The sequence below is a fragment of the Falco cherrug genome, chromosome 2 (assembly GCF_023634085.1).
Source record: "Falco cherrug isolate bFalChe1 chromosome 2, bFalChe1.pri, whole genome shotgun sequence".
NCBI lineage: Eukaryota > Metazoa > Chordata > Aves > Falconiformes > Falconidae > Falco > Falco cherrug.
Window position 1 is genome coordinate 17,374,278 of NC_073698.1, and position 24,225 is coordinate 17,398,502.

Below are 24,225 nucleotides of genomic sequence, written 5' to 3' on the forward strand. Positions count from 1 at the left end.
ATTTCAGTAAATCTCATAGCAGCAATCAGCATCTAATCTTTTACTACAAGAGGTAATTGCCAAATTACTAGCTAATGGTACAGCTATAGATATGTAGGTGCAATGTTTGGGATGAAGAAATTAATGAAGGATTTAAATTAAATGTTACTTCTAATTTATTAAGGAAGTCAGAGTTTATAAATATGACACTGCATCATTTTTAGATGTAAAGTAGTGTTAAAACAGCTAATATCCTTGTTGAACTAACGAATCATAGTGGTCATATGCCCTTACACTGAGTAAGCAGGGAGGAATTTCCTTGTTCTTGTTCTATTTGAAAATGGGAAGAAAATGGAAACAGCCATCTTAAACATACCCTTAAAGAATATGTGTTATATAGTAGTTTAATTATTGTGCTGTATTTAGTTACACATCTAACATTGTTTTAACCTGGAATTACATCATGTTTGTAAAAACACTTGTGCGTTCTGGTAATTGATTGAGCACCAATGCTTAATAAACTGTAAAAGGAAAATTTGATATTGTGATTGAATCTCCTCTTGGAGGGGTAATAGGCTTTTTGGAAAGAAAGAATCTTAATCAGTTACGATTGTTTTTTAATAGGAAAACATAAACCCGTTTGGATTAAAATAGAAACCATTAGCAAAATATAAAACAGTAAAAATGAACTTGTGGACAATATGTATGTTTAAAATGAGGGATAAATTAACAGTTAAGGAAGCAAAATACTTAAACCAGGAGCTCTTAGTAAAAATAAGATGTAGAACAAAGACAAACTGTAAGAATGCTTTTCTGCTTTTGTTTGTTTGTTTGTTTTTCCCCACTGAAATATCCTTCTGCACGCTGAATTTAAAACAATCACAATTTATTCCTAAATTAGTCTTTGGGGAAATTAAGTTATACATTCAAAATTAGAAGCTAAAGAGAATTGAATTTTTTATTTTTTTAACAGAACTGAAAGTACTTAGCCTGCACTAATGACAGTTAGCTTTGGTTTTCCAAATTAAGGAAGTCTAGCAGAATGATGTTAAGAAATTACTTTGTAGATACGAAGAATTTGCTTTTTGAAGGTTTCTTGCGACCACTGCCCATTTCAAATACCTTCAATTCTAGAGATACATATCTTTGTTGCAAGAGCTGGAAAATAGAAGCTGTCTGTATTTTCTGCTGTCAAGCTTATTTGGAAGTTGTCTGTGCAAGAATTACAGTCTCGAGCTCTTATTAGTTTCAAGGTTGGGAGACAATGCTTTAGATTTGGATTTGCAGACTTTAAGACTGACTTATGAAATGGTAGAAACTTATCTTAAATACTTAGCATCTCCCCTCAGTAACTGTAAAAAAATAGCCTCAGCTGGATTTCCCTGACATATTTCTAATAGAAATTCTAATTTTTAATGAGGCAAGTATTTTTGTGTTTTCTCACTACAGGTGACAGGTTGCTGTTGTCTGGTCAGGTTTTCAGGAAAGTTTAGCACCAGGAGATTTTTGCTACTTCTATGAATAACTGTTTTCTTGCCTTATATCGGGTTGGTGCTGTAAATTCTAGGTATTCATGGCTGTGCTATGTGCTGTGTTGCATTTTGATGGAAAATCCAGTCTTGTAGTGCATTAAAAAATTGTTACTTGCCTTGTATAGTTTTTCTGCCTGTTCAGAGTTGTTTGGTTTATATTAAATATGTAGGTCTTTTTCCTAGCAAAAAACAATTTAATAAAAACATAGCAAGCACTTGAAGATAGTATCTACAAGAATAGATAAAACTGATAGAGATGAATGGACTGTTGAAGTTCATCGGCTTTTCAGTTGTGGGCCATTCTCTGGTTTTGCCACATTGCAATACATTCATCTTCCTCTTGCATCCCTTCTTGTGTAGCCTGCTGGCTGGATAAAAGACAGCTCCTGCAGAGGCTGGTCTGGAGCTATGCAGATGTTGATTTGTGTGTTGATGGGGGCAAGGATGCAAAGGGACAACATGCTGCATGACTAATTGATGCTGTCTCTTCTCTGTGGGAAGACCAAACAAAACATGTCAAGTGGGCCAAACAGACTTTTCAGGTGCTGGCAAGCCAAAAAAATGGTGTTGCAATGGTGTTTTGTTTTCTTTTTTAAAGCATGTTCTTACATGGTTACTTTCACTATTACATAGGAGAGATTGAGTCCCAGATTTCAAACACTAGTACTACTTCTGTCATCTCGCGGGGTTTTTTGGACTTCATTTTGAAGGAGGAAAAAGAGGGAAGGACAGTGTATACATGAAAGTGGGCATGTTTTAAGTGTGAAAATAAGGGACATTTTTACTGCATCTGGCTATGAGATTCATGTTCTGAGACAGGCTTCTGTGCAGTGTTCTGACTTATGTCATCACAAGGAACTGTTAACAGTCAGTGGCCTCATTACTGCGGTAGGCTATCATGATGTGGAAGGACGTAGTCGCAGAGTGTGTGTGTCTCAGTATTCAGGACCAGTTCCACAGCAAATGTGGAATTTAGAAAAGACATCTCTCGTTAGGGTCTGTCAGAGAAAGATTCAGTTTGTGCTAAGGTTGCAGAGCTTCTGGGGGTGGGGAGGGGGAATTGCATTTATCAAATCAAGGAGGTGTTACAAAATGTGAATCATGTAGTCAAATTCAATGTGGAAGATGAAGATGACTTAGACACTGAGAATTGGCTTCCATCTGTGCCCCCACCTCCCCTTCATCTAATAGTACATTTATTTATCAAGTACCAAGCAGATCCTAATGCACTCCCAGGTTCTCCAGAAGTTCTAGTTTCTTAGAGATGGGAATACTCTCCCTCTAGTCACATTTTCACTGAAGTATATACCCTTTCTTGCTACTATTAATACTTTTATGGTTCAGTAGCAACTATTAGTGATACCATGTGGATAATGTTGTTTGCAGTATGTCTGATTCAATGCAAAGATAGAACTGGGTGTCATCCCCCTTGTGCTGGAATTTTGTCTATGCATCTCACAGTAGCACCATATATACATACACTCACATATATATATGCATGCATACCAGCATGTATATGTATGTATCTACATATATATGCTTTTTTAAATATAACTATATCTTATGTGGGTGCTATTGCACTAGCAACATCTTGAGACTTTTGTTGTCTTTTTAAAGAGTAATATAAGAAGATTAGCTCCAGTAAAACATATTAAAGTTCCTAAATGTCTGTTACCCTTAAAGAAATCTGAGCATGTTTGGCCTTTTTTTACGTCTATAGTTGTGTCCTCACAACTCACAATCATAATGGCTTTATAAAATAAAGTCTGGTTTTATGTTTATTTAGAATTTGGGGGTGTTTGTTTATTTTTAGTATGATGCATCGTAATCTCATGAGTGTTGAAAGGAAGTAGATTTCCTGCTGTTCTGACAAAATGGAATGATTGCTTTAAGTTTGATATGTTCTCTAATGGAAAGCTGATTACAATGCTGCATTTTCATGGGCTAATTGACCTTTCTGCTGAAATACTGTGGCAACCTAGAGCTCCTCTAGCTGTGGTCACACAACCTCTTGGAAAGAGCTTAAGTAGGAGGTATTACCATTGACATACACAAGCTAAGAAAGAGTTTCTTAATTTATTCATTATATTTTTTGCTGTTACTATTTAGTTTTAAGTAAGTACATTTCCTTAAAAGAGTTTGGGGTTCCTGATTCATGGTAATCACTAAGACCCTATGTATTTTAAATACTTTCATTTTCTCTACTCAGAAGCAAACTAAAACCATGTGGTTGCACCCAGGCGTGATTGTCAGTAAGCTTTTCAATGGCTAGTATATATTACAGTTGAATGTTTGGCATAGGAAGAACATGTAAAAGTGTGCTGAAGTCTGAACAAAATTTGAGGGCATCTGGCATTTTTTATATATTTTCAGAACAAATGACAAAAAGCATGTATCTGTGGTAGACCATACACTACCTGTCTGTAAATAGATCAGATGTATTCAATTAAGTTTGTGACTTTTGGTTTTTTTTTTCTTTCTTTTAATCCAAGCCATACCTGTGTCAAAATTGCTGTTTCTTCAGCAAAACAAAATTTGCAGTTTTGAAGGTAGAGCTATCTAATCCATTGTGATTCTTTACTTTCTTTTGTTTAACATTTGCTATCAGCAGTTTGCTTAAGTATTTATTGCTGCTGTTAGACCAAATCACAATAATGCTATTGAAACTTCAGCAGCTTCTCTAATATTTCAAAGACTTAATGATCTTAACTGCAGAGAAAATATCAAACATTATCCAATTATGTCAGTCTCTTTATGACTTTTCCATTTTTACAGTATAGGAAACGTTAAGTAATTTAAAGGAGGCAACCTCAAATTTTTGGACATTTTAAAGTTAATGCTGCTTCTCTGAGATATGCCAAGATAAAACCTATCATCAATAGTTACATGATGAGAATGGATGTTTAACATATATATTATTGGGAGAATCGCGGGATGCTGACAGGAAGCAGAGGTCACAGAATGCAGATCTAATCTCTAATTCGCACTAAAGCTGTGTGAGCTTACAGATTTAAAAAAACATGCTTTGTTAATTTTCTGTCTGGTTCTTCAAAGTTAGTCATTGTCAGTTTCCAAACACCTATACAAGGGTTAGTTGATATTAATAAACAATTAGGTGTTAATAAACAATAAACAATTAGGGCATCTGTTGCAGAAGAAATGTTTTTTCTCTATCAGTTTACTTTGGTTTCCTTTAGTGGGTAAAACATGATCAAATATGGCTTGTGTCCTACACCAAAAGGATTGTCACACCAAGTGTCCAGGACTCAAAACATATTCCTACATGGTTTGTTAGTTTGCAGGATTTATAGCTTGCCTGTGTTTCACATTATTAAGTAGATTGATCTGTTCATACTTCAGTTGCTCATTTTGCTAGGTAGTACATTTCATATTGTCACTTTGCCTGTTTGCCATCTGAAAATAAATTGATATCTATTGATTATATATTAGTTCTTGATCACTGACCTGTTTCTTTGGTCAGGACTCTGGGATTAGCGTTCTGGGGGTTGGGTTTTTTTGCTGATTTGTTTTGTTTTGTTGTTTGTTTTTTGGTTTTTTTTTTCCAGGGGATTAAGTTGATCAGTGAGCTGGCAGTAGTAGATTTTAGCTTTCAATTTCCATAATTTTGGATATAGACCATAATATAAGCTATTTAGTTTGTATCTGACCAAAACAATTTGAAGACTGTAAAACTCTGGTACAAACTAAAGTGGAGAAGGTCAGTCATCTCCTCTTCTGACTACTTTTGAGAAGGCATATCATGGTTATAGTAATTTCAGGTACAATGGGACAGTTAACTACACTTGTTAAATGTACGTTGTACAAAGCTGATCTATGATTGACCTGATGTTTGTAACCATGTAAACAAAATGCCAGTATGAAGATTTCTGTATTAGCCCTATGGATAGTAGTCTTCACTGTTAACGGCATCATTATTTACATTGTTCTTAATTCTGATTGTCTTTTATCTTCCTACAAATGCAGCTTGTTTGGCTTTTTTTTAATCAGGTAGAAAAATGGAGAAAAATACACTGTATTTCTCTGCTATTTCTGAAGCATTTTCTCCATTAGGACTAGGGAATTTAATAAGTGGGTTTTTTATTCTTCGCTCCTACATCTTTTTAAAATCAATCTTGTATATCTGGTCCGAAGTTTTGCGGGGAAGAATGCAAAGGAGGTTTTTTGTCCAAGTCTTATTTTTTTTAAGATACCTAGTTGTTGTAGTGGAAAAGATGGCATTATATATTTCAATGTAAATAGTTTGTGCAAAAAATCCAGAATGCACACACATATACACACACGCACATGCACACTTATCTGTATATAGCATGATTACTTTGTAGGTTTAATATTGGATTCTTTTCCAGTATCACTCACTATTTTTTTTTCTCCTTACCCCTCCTGAAATTTTCAGGTTATTGTGTATTTTTAATTTAATGAAGAAACTTAACTTTGGGATGAGTTACTGTTTTTTTTTAAATAAATGCATAGAAGACAATTTTGAAAGATTAGTCAGATTTGATGTGTCAAGTTCATTAGCTGGGAGTAATAGCTGTATATAGGTAAGAAATCAATTGCCTTCACAGCTGTGTTAATTTCACATTTAATTTTTTCTGTGAACTATTCTGGTTTCAAATCTGTATTATGATGTGATAGGGGTGTGAGGTTTCTATGTCTGTAGATTTTAAAAAAATCGATGAAAATATATTTTGGTCTCAAGGATAAAACCTTTAGCTTATCTTGAGAAACTGATCAGATATTTGCTGCATGCCTGCTTTCTGTTGGTTACTGTTCCTTAAGGAGCAAGTTAGTGAGTGTTATGGGAAGGAGGTAGAGCTCTATATATATTCTAGGGAAAGAAGACTTCTAAAGTTGGGCCTTTGAATGGCTAAACCATCCAGTTAATTTTTTCTAATGCAAATGGACATCCAGGTTTGTATTTGTTAGACAATCAGATACTGTGACAAACTGTTGTCAGTTAATTGTATATTATGAAAAGAAGCTGTAGTATGTTTTAGGTAAATTTATTAGAGTTTTCTAGTTGACTCTTACTTTTCAGCAAGATGATACAATGTAAAAACAAAAACTGCTTTCAATATTTAGAGGATGTCACGCTTTGTAACAAAAATTTTTCAAATGTGGAGTTTACTGTAGACAACAGAAATGCCTTCAGAATTTTAGCTTTTATGAGCAAGTGCAAAAAGAAAGAATACACAACAGTTTCTGTAAAGGTGAGAAAAGGAGGGAACTATAAAAACATACAGGTGAAAATGTATATTCAAATGAGAGAGGAAAGGGCAACATAATTCTCATTATTAAAAAGAGTTAAAGTTTGTCTCACAGTTTCTCTTTAAAAGAAACTATGTAAATTTTGAATAGTATATTAACTGTAAGTTAGGAATTCAAGTGGCATAGGCAGGTAAGAAGTACCTGTCAAAGCACTGGAAAGAGTTGAAAGTTTACATTGCCAGGAATTACCATATTCAAAATCTGTAGCTTAGATTTTCCTAAGATTTATAGTGAAATTATTTGGTTGATGACTGAACAGATACATGCTCTTCTGGAAAGAAAAACTGTCTTTAATAATACTTTTATGATTAGGCTTCCATACTAAATAAAAATCTTATCTTTAAGGTATTATTAGAGGATAATTGTGAAAAGAGATACTATTAGAATCTTGATAGAATACTTACAGTACTCAATATTATAAATTTCAAAGCAAGATAACTTTCAGTTGTAGTGGAGTTTATTTTCATTAATCCCCTTGACCAAGGTAAGTTTGGTTTCGTATTTAATTCATAAATCTCATCCCTACCCTCCCACCCCCTTGTCGTGTTAATAACTTTCATACCATTGGCTCAGCTTTTCTGTCTGCTGATATGCTCAGTTCCCTATAGAATCTAAATCAGCATTTCAGCATTTTTCTCATATTTTATTTTTTGAAACCTTTTGTCCAGTGTTTTAATAGGTCTGCTTCCATCACAATTTTTCTTCTTTTAAAGAAAACCAGATAATGGTAAGTGACTGTTCGTTCAAAGAGTTTTAGCAGTTGATGGGCATATGTATCTTTTTCCCATTAATCATAAACCATCTGTGGAACACGCTTCCAACCTTCCAAGCTTCTCTGCTTCCAGCCACACTTACTTTTGAAATCTGTTATGAAAACATATCTTACCTATCCTATGTATTCCTAAAATCATGGAATTGTGTTAATTCCATTTCAAGGATGAATGCAGACCTGGTCAGATGCTTGCCCAATCCGATAAATATTGTGCAATTTTGATGGTCACTGATTTGTGATTTACATACATAAATACTTTTTCTGAAGCGTACATATCGTGTGTTGCAGAAATCTCACATTGCCACTGAGATGGACCAGTTTTCTGTATGTATATTGGATTAATTGGAATCAGAATCTAAATTGCAATTCTTCGGAAGCTGTAAATATGACTTACAGAAAGGAACCGGCAGGTATAGCCCAAAGCACCTGAGCCTGAGGATGACAGGGAGTGCACTGATGTTTAGTTTAGTGTTAGGTAGTCCTGGGAGGAGCAGAGTTGAACTGGATGATCCTTATGTGTCCCTTCCAACTCAAGATGTTCTGTGATGCTATGCTGTAATTCTGTGAGTATTTGAAATGCAGTTTTGAGCATTTAAATTGAATTTTTTCACATAATTTTATCTACGTAGTTGTATCTCCAGCTGATTTTTTTTGGCTCAGTGTTTAAGTTGTTCGTTTTTTTTGTAATAACCCTGAACACTGGGAAAGGAGTACTGGATAATATGAGCAAGGACTCAGTACTGTGTGAACCCAGCTGTGTCTGCTCTGGAGCTTGTTAGTGTATGGATGTTTAGAAGCTCAGACAAATCAAATGTGCAATTCTCTGCAACCTGCATAGGCATATTTGACGGAGTTTGATTTGGTCACATTTGATGGAGCACTGCTTGCTGATTTACAGGGATTTCTGCTAGAAATGTCTTAAATTGGATCAAGATGCTATACAAGCTCTGTCCCTGCCTTTCCGTGTCCCTGTTCGTCACTTTCACAAAGGAAAGAAGCTCAGTTTAATGAAGGCTTTTGCACACCCTGGTAGGGGTTGTAGGCAAACAGGTTGCAGAATATGAGGTCAGAAAACTGAAAATAGCACCACTTGCTGTGACAGATTTGTGTCTTCAAGTCTTTATGCTTGTCCTTGTTATTGCTTCCCCATAGACACACAGAGAGAAATGTATTTATATTTTGAAGAGGTAATGGTCTGTGAAATAGACTAAAGGAAATCAGTTGTGACTTTTCTATGAACTAATGAAACAATTCCTGAGAGACCAAAATATTACAAAAAGAATGTGTTTTTAGGGATGTCATGGCTGAGTTAGAATATAACCTCTTCAGGGAGAAAAAGCTGAAGAGTTGCCATGCTCTGACTCTGAAAGGCAAAACAAGCTTCAGTCTTGATTTAGACTGCAAGAAAAAACTGCCCTGACATTGTGAAGGTCTCAGAAGTGAAGATGTATCTTGCTTCCTGAAGGTAAGATGTGCTTTTTTAGCAGATGCTATCTTTTGTCTTGTTCTGCCCGCTTATTGGTGGGCAGTCACAGCAGCAACCTGTCCCAGCAGAGCCAGAGTCATGTGTAGCTTCTTGCTGGGTGCAACTGCACTGTGGACTTAACAATAAATAAATAAATAAAAAAAAGCGCACCCCCAAAACTAAACTAAAAAAACTCAAATCCACCAAAAAAATCACACTAGGAACCCTACCATAGCCATTGCCATTCTTAGCCGTCTTTAGTTTGTAACTTTTAGCAAATCACTGAACTGCTCTGTGCTGTAGTTTTCTCTGTAAAATGTGGGGTAAAGGAGTAATGAAGTTTATCTTTAGTGCAGGCGTGCTTAGTAATTTAATTCATGTTTGTAAAGTGTTCCATGATCATTTGGTTTTAATAAAATAATATTCCCCATTATAAAATGAACCTCTGCAGAATTTGTGACAAACCTCTGCTGCTGTAGGGAGGGAGCTTTATCAGAAGAGCTTTTTAAGTCAGTAGATAAGTCTCCTGAAATCTGTTTGGGCATCTTATAGTTTAGCATTTATTTGGCAGCCCATGTTCCAGATGCTTAATTAGTAGGAATGAAGAGTCTGTGGAGGTGGTAAAAAGAAATCTTGCCTTATCAGGATGATCAATTTTCATTATGCTGGGAGATCGTGCATTATTTCAGGCAAGCCAACCCAAACAAACAATGCTGACCTCCCCAAAATCTAGGACCGCCATGTGTTTAGGAAGCTTTTCTGTTTCCTGTGTGTATCACTGGTTCATTTCTGTTATCAGCAGCTGTTGCTGGCCATACATCTGGACTTTGGTTTCTGAACCATGGAAAATAAACTAGTTTTATGTCTTGAAGAGATAGTGTTCTGTGGAATGGACTACAGCAAATAAACTGTGCCTTTCCTATGAACTACTGGGATATGGTTTGGTGGTGGACTTGGCAGTGCTCAGTTGGCGGTTGGACTTGCTGATCTTAAAGGTCTTTTTTAACCTAAACGATTCTATGATATCTTAAAGGAATCTTTTTTCTTTATTGCTGTAAGTTAAATAAGAAACAGCAGTACAATTACGTAAGTTTCAGTGAGTGTCTGGCCTTATCATTTATTGCTGACAACATAAAGACAGTCAGTATTATATGTGTGCATTACGATAATAGCATTTTGTTCCATCAGAGAATCTGTTTTTCAAGTGTAGCTGTAGAGAAGATGTGTAGGTAGTTGTCTTTATGAGGGTGCACAGGAACAGGGGAAAAGGCAACAGGCTCAGGTTGCTTCAGGGGAATTCTGTCTCAATGGACCAATTCTTCAACATGAGAACAGTAAAACGCTGGAATAAATTGCCTGGAGAAGGGTTGAAAGACTGTGCTTGACAGAACCTTGGATAACCTAACATAAGGCTCTGTTTTCAACAGAAGGTTGGACCAGGTGGTCCCTAGAGGTCCTTTCCAACCTAAATTTTTCCATGATTCTGTGAATCTATCTTTCTCTGACACTGAAACAAATATGGGGAAATGGACTAGGCAGACTGTGGTACTGCTAGTAATCTGTGGAGATGAATAGTCCTGGCTCCTCTAATCTGATCCATTCCTCAGAGCAAAGCAACTGTGCTGTATTAAGAAGGAAACGGGAGCGGAGGGTACTGAAGGAGAAAGCAGTACCTGAACTTTTCAGAGGAGGGATGTGACGGACAGCTGGAGTGGAGGGAAAAGTACTGTGTAAATTTGAACATAAGCATCAATGAGGGTAGCTGAACAGTTGTTCTAGGTTTCTTCAACAAGGGGTAAGTATGGAGTGAAAAGGCAGTAGCATATGGTTTTGATATGCACCTGGAGTACTAAACAGTTCAAGTATCAAGTGTATTTACCATGCGTGATAAGATTTGGATGGCAGAAGGACTGGCAATGCAGGAGGCATTATATGCCTCTAGGTGCTGAAGGTAGTGTGGATTATCTTGGATAGTCTTCTTTGGTAGTGTCAACAGCGCTGGATTATTGAAAGGAAGAGAACTTCCTGAAAGTAATGGAGGAGGAAAGGTATGCTAGGAAATTCTTGAATGTTTTGTAGTTTGAGTCACCTGAAGAGGCTGGTGCCTTACTGCTATTGTCCTAAATACCTGACAGAAGAAGAGAAAGGAAAAAAATAAGTGGATTGTTTGAGCAGGTGTCAACACAGTTACTTGATCATAAAGTAGACCATATAAACTCAGACGAAAGACAATAACCTTTCTTCAAGTTGAACATAATTTTTTGTTAATTTTCATTTTTTCAGGGAAGTTGTATTTCCTAAACATTTCATTTACCTTGGTAGTCCATCAAAACATACTTGACATTGTGGTTGCTTTTCTTTTTCAGTATCATCATTTTCTCTAGAGAGGAAAGTTAGTTCTGTCTTCGGAGTGTGGATCACTCCATTAGCTGACTACTGCAACTGCCAAAAAAATCTCTGTTTTAAGATGTTTTCTTCTCTTCAGTTTATAAATGAAATTGAGGGCTGCTCTGAAATGTCACTGCCTTGTCTTGTGTGATGTGTACGTCAGATTACACTTTTCAATATGATTTGGAAGTTGTCAGAAAACCTGAATGGTGCTTTAGTGTGACGTTAATTTGTTTAGATCAATTATTGCTGCCAATACCTGTTTTTATATAGTGCTTAAATATCTGTAGAAGACAACCACTTTATATATTTATCCCTTGTTTCAGATAGGGAACATTAGTGTAGAGAAATTTAGTTCCTTGCCAGTAGTTACTCACAGAATCAGTGGCAGAGCTCAGATTAGAATCTGCATCTTTGTTAAGCACTTATTTAGTGATAGGTTCTTAAAACTAGTGTGGTATTGGGAGGGGAGACTATGTTTTGAATTAAATAAGACTAATATTTTCTTTTTAATAAAAACATTGCATAACCTATGAAAAAAATTGTCTCAATACATGGCATTGTCTCTATCCAGATTTTTATTATCCCTACTAAAGAAAATAGATTGCTTTCTGCCATTGTCTGTTTAGCCAGCTGTAAGCCCTATTGGACAGATTGCGTGGTATGCTGATTAATGATACAGGCTGTGGATGATTAGCCAAGCATGTAATGAGTTCCATAGCTTCCAGTGTTTTATAGAAATGCCATTAATCAATATAACTACACAGTCTGTAGTTTTTTCTGCAAAGTAAATTTGGAATGGGGGGGAAAAGTGATACAGTCCCTGAAGAGCTGCTGCAGTGCTACACAGATACGCTTGTTTTTAGAGGAGGCTTAAATTTAATCTAAGGATCTGCAGGTTTGTAGGGGTTTTGTTTTTGTTTTCATTGATATCTTTCTTACTGTCGTTATGGGCATCTCCCTACCCCCATTTTTCTTGCAGAATACATTCAGAAGACTTAATATGCATGCAGTAAATTTGGGAGATTGTAATTCAACATGTGCTTAAAAAAGTATTTCTTTTGTGTCCCAGCATCCAAGGGCAGAAGGCAGAATAGCTTGATGAATTCTGACAAAGCATGCTGGTTTGTACAATGTTACTAGATCACGCTGTCAGATGGCAAAAACTGTATATGCTACTTCTGTAGCTGAATCTAAAGTTTTTAATACAAAATTAGCACTGGTTAAATACTTTGCTTTTTAGAGAATGCTGAAAATATATAATATGTTTATGATTTTCATTTTACATTTTTAATGCAGTAATTCTGCTGTAGGAATAGTTTAATACTATCTCCTGAACAATTATCAGTGTCACTGCTTTAAGGCTACATACATTCAGATTGTAGAGCACAGTTACTTCATAATTTTTTTTCCTATGAGTTTTTTCCAGAGCAGTAACATGAGGTAATTAATTTACTTATTATTGCTACTTTGTTCTGTAATATTTCTTTCTAATTTATAGGTAGTAGCTCAATTCCAAATTTCTTTCGCATCATGAAGCGACAGTTTACTGAAACAGAGTGGGGTGTAATCAAGTCTATGAGTAATGAATGGATGCAGTTGGATATGTTTCATCGGCACTGGGTAATACTTTTTCCTATTTAAAGGCTGCAGTGCTATAACCTGAATGTTCTCTTTTGATATATTTTATTATTTTTTCCATTGTGGTAAAATTGTATATTTTTTATAGTTACATGTGTGTGTTTGGAGGTAAGATTTTGATGGGTTTTATATTTTAGTGATTATTTTAATGTCAGAATAACCTTGAAAACCATAGTACAGTTGACATTTCTGGAAGGATTTATGAGTAGTTTTAAACACGTGTCCAGAACAAAGTAAAGGGTTCATATCTGTATATGCCACCTGGTAATTCTGGTTGCATGTTCATTATAATACAGCAAGTTAGGCTAGGTATTAACAACACTGATAACTTTCTTTCTTGGTAACTGCATCAGTTTACTCTCACATTTATAGTAGTCTAAGTCTTAAATTTATTTGGTCTACTGTATCTGCTCAGAAGTAATGTTTATAGAACAGTTTGAAAACACCCAGTATGAATAAAATTAATTTATTCTATGTTTTAGGCCTTAAAGGAAAGCTTCTTAAAGGCTATTGGAGTTGGAGTTGGCTTTAACTTGCAAAGAATTGAATTTAATGTGTCCCCATTGCAACTGGAAATAGGAAAGGTGTATAAAGAGACAAAAATGCTTCTGGATGGTGATAAAGAAGAAGAGTGGACGTTTGAGGTCAGAAATACTCAAATTTAATTTTTTGGTAATGATAAACAGTCTCACATACCTATGGTTGCATTGCACATTTTATTTTTTTTAATTGCAGCTTCACATCTTTATTCTCTATAACCACATTGATCAAACATATAATATGTATGTATATATATATATCTCAAACATATATATCACACATATATATATATATATCAATCAAACTTAGGATATAAATCCACAGCATTTTTAAGTATTTTTGATGATTGCAAAAACACCCCAGAGATATATGCATTACAATGGCTTTTTGTTTTTTATGTTCCTTGAGTATATTTCTTGCATTTTATGAAAGTCATCCTAGGGCGTGCAGGAAGTTCACTGAAGCATATTCAGACCTAACTTCTGAACAGTGTCTAAGAATTTTAAAGTTCTTCATCAGTTGGTCTAGAATGGGACTAGTGATTAAATAACCCCATCAGTTAGTGTTTACATTAAATCAGGGGTCCTCAAACTACGGCCCGCGGGCTGGATATGGCCCCCCAGGGTCCTCAATCCGGCCCCCGGTATTTATACAACCCCCCCCCCCTCCCCCACTGGGGGTTGGGGGGGGGAACCAAGCAGCCACAGATGACTGCCTGCCACTTCATCCGCGCGCTGACCCCCTGTTTAAAAAGTTTGAGGACCCCTGCATTAAATGTTTGAAATGGAGGAGGTGCCTTCAGCTCCTTTCGGGTTTCTTACTTCTTGTCCATGCAAGCTGGGAGAAATGTGCTTTTGTGGGGCTGGAGTTAACAGTGTTCTGACTGGCTGCTATCTGTGGGAATCAAGAGATGCAAAAAAACTTGCCTTTGCTTAACTGGAACATTAGTTGGGGCTCAGTTTTCTATCCGGCTATTAGGTTTTGGGGTATTGTTTGGTTTTCCTTCTTGAAAGTGTCTGAGACTTGTCTCTGAAATAACTAGCCTATTAGTTGTGGTAGGAAATGATCAACAGCATCTAATGTAGTTTAAAGGGTATATAAAGAACTGATAGGAACATGGTTTAGTGATTGGTAATGATAGGTTAACAGTTGGACTCAATGATTTTATGATTCTTCTCCAACCTAAATGATTCTATGATTTGATACAATGATCTCAAATTATTTAATCACCCTGAGAAGCCAAGCTTTAAAAACAATAAAAATAAATTAAATCACAATACCATTTTTCTACACCCCAAAGGCACTTTCATTCAACCACTTAAAACAAAGGAAGATATGCAAAAGACATTGACTCTAACATTGTCTGTGAACAATTTACACCCTATTTGTCTGCCATAAGTTTGTGCAGCTGGTATATATCTGACTAGCAGTTCAAAGAATACATACTTCACGATTTCACAAAATATCAAGTGTAGTTTTCAATAGGAGTATTCAGTTTCCAATACATGTTTACATTTTGAAAATACGTTGTTGGGAAACAACTGTTACAGTCTAAATGATAAATTTCTGCCGTATGCTTCTTTTGTGTATTATACAAACTACATGTATGGTGTGCATGTAGTAAAAAAAGAATGAGTGTACCAGTAACATTTAACTTGTAGCATAAGTTGACCTCTTCACAGTTCATTCCTTTCACCATTTCTAGCCACGTTTGAGTTTGTGTTGTTTTAAAAATCTATCAATACTAAATCAGCCATCTTATCGATATTGCCATATTCTCTGGGAACTGAGTATGTCATGGAACTCGCTAATTGGAATTACAGACTGGCAGAAGAAAATCTCAGGAAAGACTGTGACGCATCTTGTAACAGAATGGTTTCTGTATTAATGCTACCAGTGTACCATTCTCAAGGAGGCGTCTACCGCTTTCGATTGACTTCTGGAACTCCTAAGTTTGGTCTTTGATGACATGCCAGTGGTTGATTGATTAAAATAGCCTGAAGATGATGTAGGTCGCTCCCTGTATTGCTCAAATGCTTTGTAATTATTTTATTTTTCCTTATTACTTAGTAATTACTGCTGAAAGCTTAATTTAATTTTTGTCTGAGGAACAACTCCTCTTCTATGCTTGCCCTACTTCTTCCCAAGAGCACAGCCTTGTAATGAGGCAGATCATAGTATTTTAAAGAAAGGATTTGCAACCAAGTTTCATTTAAATACAAGCTTGCTTGGGATATAATTTCATTCAAATAGCAATGTTTATTAAAATGAAATTGGAAAAAAATTAGTTTCTCAGTTACCAGTCCCTAGCCTAAAATTAAGCATCACTTTACTTTTTAGTCTTTTTCCAAGTTTCTTTTAATTTTGTGCCCATTTTCTTACTTACAAAAGTCTGAGTTTTGTTTCATTATTTGCCCTTAAGCCACATTCTTGAAACAACTTGTTAACTGAAAACACTAATTTTGAAAAATCTGGAAGAATCACCCAAGAGAAGTCATTAAGAATCACCTATAAGACTATATAGTACTAGTATTTTTCTTTCATTCCTTGTTGTGCTGAGTTTGCTTGAATTAACTTTTTCTAGCAAATAAAAAACAGAACTACCTCACTTTTACTTTTCAGATCTACCTCTATGATAGGAGATGATCAAAGAAAGGAAGGCTGATTAAAATTCAGTTACCACATATTTTAGATTGTCTAATTTCAGTTTTAAACAGAATTTAACTTACTAAAAACAGAAGAGAGAGATAAAGGGGGTTTTACCCATTTAAATTACACAAAATATTCTGAAATCTCCTTCAGAAAGTACCATGTAATACGAAAAATACAAATTAAAAGCATGAAGACTAGAAGATTTACCACCTTATAACTGTCATGACTCAAAGGTCAAGAGAAGCACTAGTGAATCAGAGCAAATCAAAGCTGACACTGTTCAGACACCCTGTAACTGTTCAAAACAAGAGCAAAGCCCCTTCATATTGGAGATAGAATTCTCTGTGAACATTAAAAAAATATATCTGTTATTTTATTGTAAATACCAAATGAACTACTTTATTTTGTAGTTGCCTGTCGTCCCTTCACCAAGTGTTTAGATTTGTTTGAATTGTCTTCCCCCTCCACTCCTTGTGTATTTTTGAGAATGGATAGAAGGCAGTAGCTCAGAAATAGCTTCTTGTTTGATCTTGATGTTTTCATATAGTACTCTAGAGATTGCTACTTGGATTGCTTCCCAACTATTTCGGAACAAATAGGAGAAAAAATACAGTAAAACTTAATTTAAAAACATAACTTTAATTTTACAACATGTCTGCTGTGTTAAATATCCTTCATTCACATAGGCAGTGCATGCTTTCCTCATTTTAAAAAGGTGACTTTCTTTACTAATAAATAAAACTTTACTAGCCCAGTGAAGAGTGATACAGTATTTGTGTCAGGGTATTAATTTAGAATGGCGTCGTTATTCTGATGATGGTGATGACAATCATCATTATCGGTAATTCTGTATGCTCCATTTACTTCCTTTGAAGAAAATAAACTTACAGAATTGTCCTGGTTTCAGCTGGGGTAGAGTTAATTTTATTCCTAGTAGCTGGTATGGTGCTGTGATTTGGATGAGAATAATGTTAATAACACATTTATGTTTTAGTTGTTGCTAAGCAGTGTTTACACTAAGTCAAGGACTCTTCAGCTTCTCGTACTGCCCTGCCAGCAACGAGGTGTTTAGCTGCCTGCCAGGTTAATGACAACAATGAAGTACTAGTTCATTTTAATAAAAATGAAAGAAGTTGATTACAACTATGACGAGTCTTATAATTTAAAGAGATATACATAAGTTTATAATAATTTGTCTGTAGCAGATCTGATATGTGGAAAAAAAAAATCCTAATTACTGATTTGCAAAATGTTAAGTGTATTCATGGCTCTTTCCTTATTGGTCCCAGTTTTCTACAGTTAATCAGCAAGGATGGCTGAATAGCATTTACTGGGTTCTATATTAAAGAGGAATCTTAAATGAGACAAAAGACATTACTTGTTTTGGTCCCTCTCTCAAATTTGGATACAGCCAGTTTGTAAAGGAAGCACCTCATTTATCCTAAACCTCATTCAGGGATTAAGAATCACCTGGCATCAATGGTGCCACACCAGTAATTGTTTGCATTTATTCACAGCAAATATTTGCTTGGTTTGTCTATATGTAAATAAATGACTTCCAGAATATGAATTTCAAACTGTGATTACATGGGTCAATTTGAAACATATTTGCTAATTATTGGTATGCAAATTCAAGGGAGTGTTCTCAGTAAGAGAAGTTAATCCAGTGGTATTTTCAGGAATAAATAGGAATGAAAACTTCTAAGACTAGCAATTCCAACTGGATTCACACAGCAATCCTTTCTGCTCACTGGGAAGGTACAGTTTCTTCGTAAGCTGTCTGTTGTTGAGTGAATCCAGAATGATTTGAATCCCAGGCACATCATTCTGCTGAGCCTTTGAAATGAGGTAATTTTAAGTCTCAATGTGCCTGTAGCTTGAACAGCTCTAGTAACAGTGTGGTTCTGTGCAGAGAAAAACAAATTTTGATCTATATGTTTTCTGGTTTATAGAGAGGAATCTTAACAAACTCTTCACCTCAGAGCAATTCTGTACGATTGTCCTCCTTCTCTTTTTGTTTAGTCATCTATTTCCATTTAAGAAGCTGGATTTATTTTGTAAGCAATACCTCCAGGTGAAGAGAGAAACAAGCTGATGTGCTGGTTTTTATGGCTTCAGTATGTTTCATTAACTCCATAGCTTAAGATTTTTGTTGGCCGCTAGTAGGGGCCAGGAAGAACATCCTTCCCTTCTGTATTTGGTTTGGATTTACATTTCTCTGGAGCAGCAAAGATAAGATGAAAGGTATAATTTGTTACATTTTATTGTAAGATGCTGAAAACTCTTTTGTGACCACATAGGATATGTGAAGTAAATGAGGTGGAACCTTCTGAATTCACTGTCCATTGGGCAGGGTGTCTGTAGGGGAATGGTCCATGTTACCTAGAGTCACTGCTTGTTAAATGCAGCTTTGAGCTGACAAGAAATTATTTTATTAACAATATGTAAAAGGATTTATAATATGTTTTTAGTTGCACAAACAAGAAGTAATACATAAGTTTGCTTGACAAAAAACAATTTCTGTGCATTTAGCGTAAAGCTTTAACACAGTTGTTTGCAGACTTCTGACTACAGATATAGACACTGCCTAATGTGCTGTACTGTGTCCTCTATTCTGATCAGTCTTTAACCTCTTGTACATGCAAAAAATGAATGAAGGGGGGGAATGAAATGGTTAAAAACTGGATGTAGTAATTTTTTTCATTTAGACAAACAGAAAACACTCCCACCCTAGAACTAGGCAACCAACAACCTTTGAGAGGAAACAGGAGGGCATTATGATGCTTTCTTTATATGATAATATAGTGCAGTTAGAGTATGTCCTAAGAAAGTGGAAAATGGAGGCTCAATCATACCTCCCAGAAGAATCTCCAGACTACTAGCTGAGTTTCAGATTAATGATGATATCTAAATTGTTCATTTTTGTCGGTCATATTCTTGTTATTCTTGATTTCCTTTTTAGAAAGTTTGTGCATAAATTATGTGAAAACGTTTGGATAAAGAAGCAAGGAAAACACCCACCCACCACCCCACACGCGCATATTTTTATCTTAAAGCCAACAGGATTATGACTTGACTATAGAATAAACATTCAGAAAAAGGATATTAAAGTGTTTTTTTTTCTGAAGTGAATTGTTTGGGATGAATTCTTAGCCTTTCTAGAGAAAAACACTTTTGAACAAAGCTATTAAATATATTTAGTAATACAATTTTATGCCTTACAACATTTTTATAGGAAAATTGGTTCCTGTTTACACAAAGCAGTACTCAGGCTGCTGTGTCAGATATTTAAAGTTGGGATCTTACATGCTGTCTGAAGCCAAGAGTGATTAAGGTTATTTGGTGTAAGTTACATAGTTTTTCAGAATACCTCCTGGAAGTTTATAGTTTATCTTATCGGAAAACAGATAGTTAAGTTGGTTTATATGGCTTATGACTTAGAAGTGTCTGGTAAAGAAATGCTAAGGTCAGAAACTTGAATGTAAGTATCTACAGATGGGTAAGATGATGGTAACCTATAGTAACTAGTTCAGCCCTGCTAACTTTTTAATGTATCTACATCTTTGAGCTTTCCAACAGAACCGCTAGAAAGGACTATTGCTTTTTGAATGTCATTAAAGTATTTTAAATGATGTTCTGCTATTGTTCTGAACCGTATTCTAAACATTTACATAGCCTGGAAACAGAGTAAAGAAAATACATTTATGTTGCCATTTTTTCATCTTTACTAGGAAACACGGTTAGATGACTATCATCATATTGCAGTGGCTCTCGGGAAACAGGAGGGATTTGGACAGAAGCATTCTGATGTAAGAAATTATTAAACATTTTCAGTTCTTGGTAACTAATTACTTGAATTTAAACTTAAGCCTGATGCTGTAGCTAAAAGTGTGTTCCCTCAGATATAGGGCCAAGGAGGAAGCTTGTCTTAGGCACATTATTAACCAGGTTCTTACTGAACTGTTACCTCTAGTTCTAGTTCTGTTGTAGCTCTTTCAGGAAAAGTCTGGGAAGGATAAATGGTTTCAGAAGACAGCAACAAATAATGTCAAATCTGGAATGTATGTGTTACAGCATTCAGTGTGTGCATTCAAGGGAAGAGTAAGTGATTTTTGTCACAGCCTGCTAGTATTCACGTGGGAAAGATAGTTTTCACCGAGGGAAGTGGAGGCAGTGAACCAATCTGGACTGCTAAACTAGTACGGCACCTCACCAAGTTGATTTTAATAGGGGACTGTCAGTGCATGTATCTCAGAGCAGATCCATCCCTCAAACACTATTAGGACAAGATGACCCTCGAGACGAGCAACAACAACCAACAGATGGGAAGAACAGCAGTGTTAGTCTTCATTCTATGTGGTCTCTCTATTGAGAGAAATGACAAAGCCACTTAAAAGCTTTTCAGGATTTTCTGTGTAATTTAATAAAGACCTTGGTCATGAAAATAGCAACAAAAGTCAAATTTGAGGCAGACAGGCAAGTTGTAGCCAAAATAGCCAGACAGTCAGCAAAACGTGACAGATTCCCATTTTTTTCTGTGGTGTTGTAGTTGCTCACAATAAAATGGGTTAGTGGTTTTCTGTTATTTAGATACAAAGATTCTGCCAGGAACTAGAAAAAAAAATTATATATGAATGGATTAAAGGATATGTGCATGACTACTTTCACCTATCATGGTCATAAAGTCTGAGTCTGTGTTTATGGATAACATAGAGTGGCAGACCTTTTAACTAGCATTGGTTAAAAAAAGTCTAAACTTCCTTTGAGGATTTACTGTGGTATATCAGTGCTCAAATATTCTCTAAGAAAATACATGCATTCTGTTTGACAGGACATGCTTAAGTTCCCAGTGGGGCTGCATGTCATCCTTCCTACAGGAATACTGATAAATGTCAATCTGAGGTGAAAAGGTGTTCATTATTTCTAAAGACAACTAAGTAGTCTACAAAAATCCACAATTTTTAAGTATTGACCTTCACCATCACTGTCACACATCTTAAAATTATCATAGAAAGAATAGACATGATATCAAGAGTTCCGATGAAAAGTCGTTGTATCAAGAAGGTCTCAAAGGCATACTTGTCCACTGACTAAATTGTGATGACCTGAATTTCATTATCTCAATTCACTGAAAAAAGGTCATTTTAAATAGGACAAGTGAGTATTCTGTGACTCCCCAATACGAAGTGGAAATTTCTGTATTGTTGCATTGTGTCTTTTCAAGACTCCTAACAGGAATATGGAGGAAATGAAAGTGGCTTTCTCTCTTTCTAGCAGAACTGTGTGAAAGGATTATATGTATTACTGGCTGTGTTGAGAGGAAAAGGCATTCTTCATCTTAGCTTAAAAAAAAGAAATTGTGTGTAGACATAATGCACTTGTTTCAGGATGTCAGTGCTTGTTTCTGTTCCTTCTCTGCTATCAGAGTAGTAATTCATTATGTCCTGTTTGCAAAACATGTACTTCCAGTGAGCTTTCTTCCCAACTTGACGGCAAATACCTACAATTCATAGGAAAGACCAATTGTTACTTTAACATACTATAACTTAAATTCTCTAGTGTCAAGAATCTTAACAAAATGTCTGCTAGTGACTCCTATATGCTTGAATATTTTTCTCCACTTTTAACCTAGGTCTAGACAGTTATCTGATGTAAGTCTCAATGAAGGATGGCTGAGTTTATAGTTCTTCATAATTCATATGTAGGATATAAAATACCTTTTCATGTATCACTTGCTAAATTTCACAGGACTTCTGATAATTCAATCAGAACGCATTTCCCTTCAGACAAGCATGTGCTGAAGTTCAAACTAGATCTGTTAACAGTCTACTTAGTTCCGAGGCTTGGTTCATATTTGGTGTACATCTGCGCTGTCACTTGCAGGGCTCTAGGCACAGTTCCTGCAGCTTTACCTCATCTCCAAAATGCCAGATGAACAGGCATGTCTCAACACCATGTCACTTGTGTGAGGATATAAAGTGACAGGCTGCTCAATTAACTTTTGCTTTCAGTCTGCGTTGGACAACTTTGAGACTTTCTATGCTGTTACAACAAACACAAACCGTTTAGTTGTCTCTGCATTTATTCCTAACAGTCGTTTACAGCTCAAACATGGAAGCAGAGAATAGACATTTTTGCTGTTTTACCTGTTCACTGACCAACCTTCATAGATGTGACAGGAAGCCTTAGACTGTGTCACCTCCATTTGCATATAAGTGAACACCTACAAGGCACAGTTACGGACACATCCCCCAAACCTTCTCCAGGAACTCAGTATGCTGGGATGCCTCTCTAAAGAGCCTGTAGATTAGTGCATGCAGTATGAGGAATAAACACGATGAGTTAGAGATCTGTGTGCAGTTGCAGGGCTATGAACTTGTTAGGATCATGGAGACATGGTGGGATGGCTCCCATGGCTGGAGTGTTGTGATCAAGGGGCTCTTTAGGAAGGACAGGCAGGGAAGATGAGGGAGGGGGATTTGCTTTTCACATGAGAGAGCAGCTGGAGTGCATGGAGCTCTGCCTGGGGATAGATGAGGAACCAGATGAGTTTATGGATTAGGGTTAAGGAGAGGGCAAGTCAGGGTGATTATGGTGGGTGTCTGCTCTAGGCTACCTGACCAGGAAGTACAAGTGGATGTGAGGCCTTCTACAGACAGATAGGAGCAGCATCCTGTTTGTAGGCCCTGCTCCTCATGGGGCACTTACCACCCCAAAATCTGTGGAGAGACACAGCAGGACATAAGCAACCCAGGAGGTTCCTGGAGTCCACTGACAACAGCTTCCTCCTTTAAGTGACAGAGGAAGCACCTAGGAGAGGTGTTTTGCTGGACCTCCTCCTCACCAGCAAGAAGGGGCTTGTTGGGGTTGTGAAGGTCAAAGGCGGCCTTTGCTACGGTGAATGTGAAATGATGGAGTTCAGGGTCCTGGGGGCAGGGAGGAGGGCTTAGAACCCTGGACTTGAGGACAGCAGACTTTGACCTCAAAGATCTGCTTGGAAGAGTCCTAAGGGATAAGGCCTTGCAGGGAAGTGGGGCCCAAGAAAGCTGCTTGATATTTGAGGATCACCTCATCCAAGCTCAAGAGAGTTCCATTCCAGTGTGTATGAAGTCAGGCAAAAAGGCCAGGAGGCCTGTGTGTATAAAGACAGGGCTTCTAGCCAAATTGAAACATGAAAAGGAAGCATAAAGAGAATGGAAATGAGAACTAGTAACCTGGGAGGAATACAGAAACGTTGTCTGAGCTTCCAGGGTCAAAATTAGGAAAGCTAAAGCCATGGATGTCCAAGGAACCAAGAAGGGCTTCCGTAAGTGCATAGAGGCTAAAGTGAAGACTAGGGAAGATGCAGGCCTTTTGCTCTATAAGATGGAGGCCTCAAGTGCATAGAACATGTGAAGGCGGCATCTGGTACCTCAGCCTTTTCCCTCAGTCTTTCTTAGCAAGACCAGCCTTCAGGAATCTCAGGTTCCAGGGATGAGAGGGGAAGGAGCAAGGAAGATGTACCCTTGGAAGAGGATCAAGTCAGGGAATATGTAAGCAAACAGGACGTACATAATTCCATGAGCTGTTACGGGATGCTGCTGTCAGCTGTCATTGCACGGCCTCTCTCAATAATCTTAGGTTCATCATGGCAACTGGGAGAGGTGCCCAAAGGCTGGAGAAAAGGAAGTGTCACTTCATCTTCAAGAAGGAGGACCCAGGGAATTACAGGCCTGTCAGTCTCACCTCAATCTCCAGAAAGGTGGCAGAGCAGCTAACTCTGGAAACCGTTTCCAGGCACATCAAGGACAAAGAAATCGTTAGGAGCAGTGAGCATAGCTTCACCAAGAGAAAGTCATGCTTGACCAAATTGGTAAACTTCTACAGTGAAATGACTGGCCTGGTAGATGAGGGGAGAGCAGTGGCTATTCTCTACCTAGGCTTCAGTATCTTTTATCTCTGATGTGTGCTCTCATAAGATCCTCCTA

General features: G+C 36.7%; 1 protein-coding gene across 3 annotated transcripts in view; it reads left to right on the forward strand.

Annotated features, from left to right (window-relative positions):
- The window catches only part of AASDHPPT (aminoadipate-semialdehyde dehydrogenase-phosphopantetheinyl transferase), a 37,056-nt gene that overhangs the window by 7,041 nt on the left and 5,790 nt on the right, over positions 1–24,225 (forward strand). The window contains exons 3-5 of one of the 3 annotated variants that reach the window (XM_055702455.1): positions 12,927–13,048; positions 13,549–13,710; positions 19,990–20,067. In XM_055702455.1, the coding sequence (XP_055558430.1) occupies positions 12,927–13,048; positions 13,549–13,710; positions 19,990–20,067 (362 nt within the window). The remainder of the gene's footprint in view (positions 1–12,926; positions 13,049–13,548; positions 13,711–19,989; positions 20,068–24,225) is intronic. The other 2 variants (XM_055702456.1, XM_055702457.1) reach the window with 2 other exon arrangements.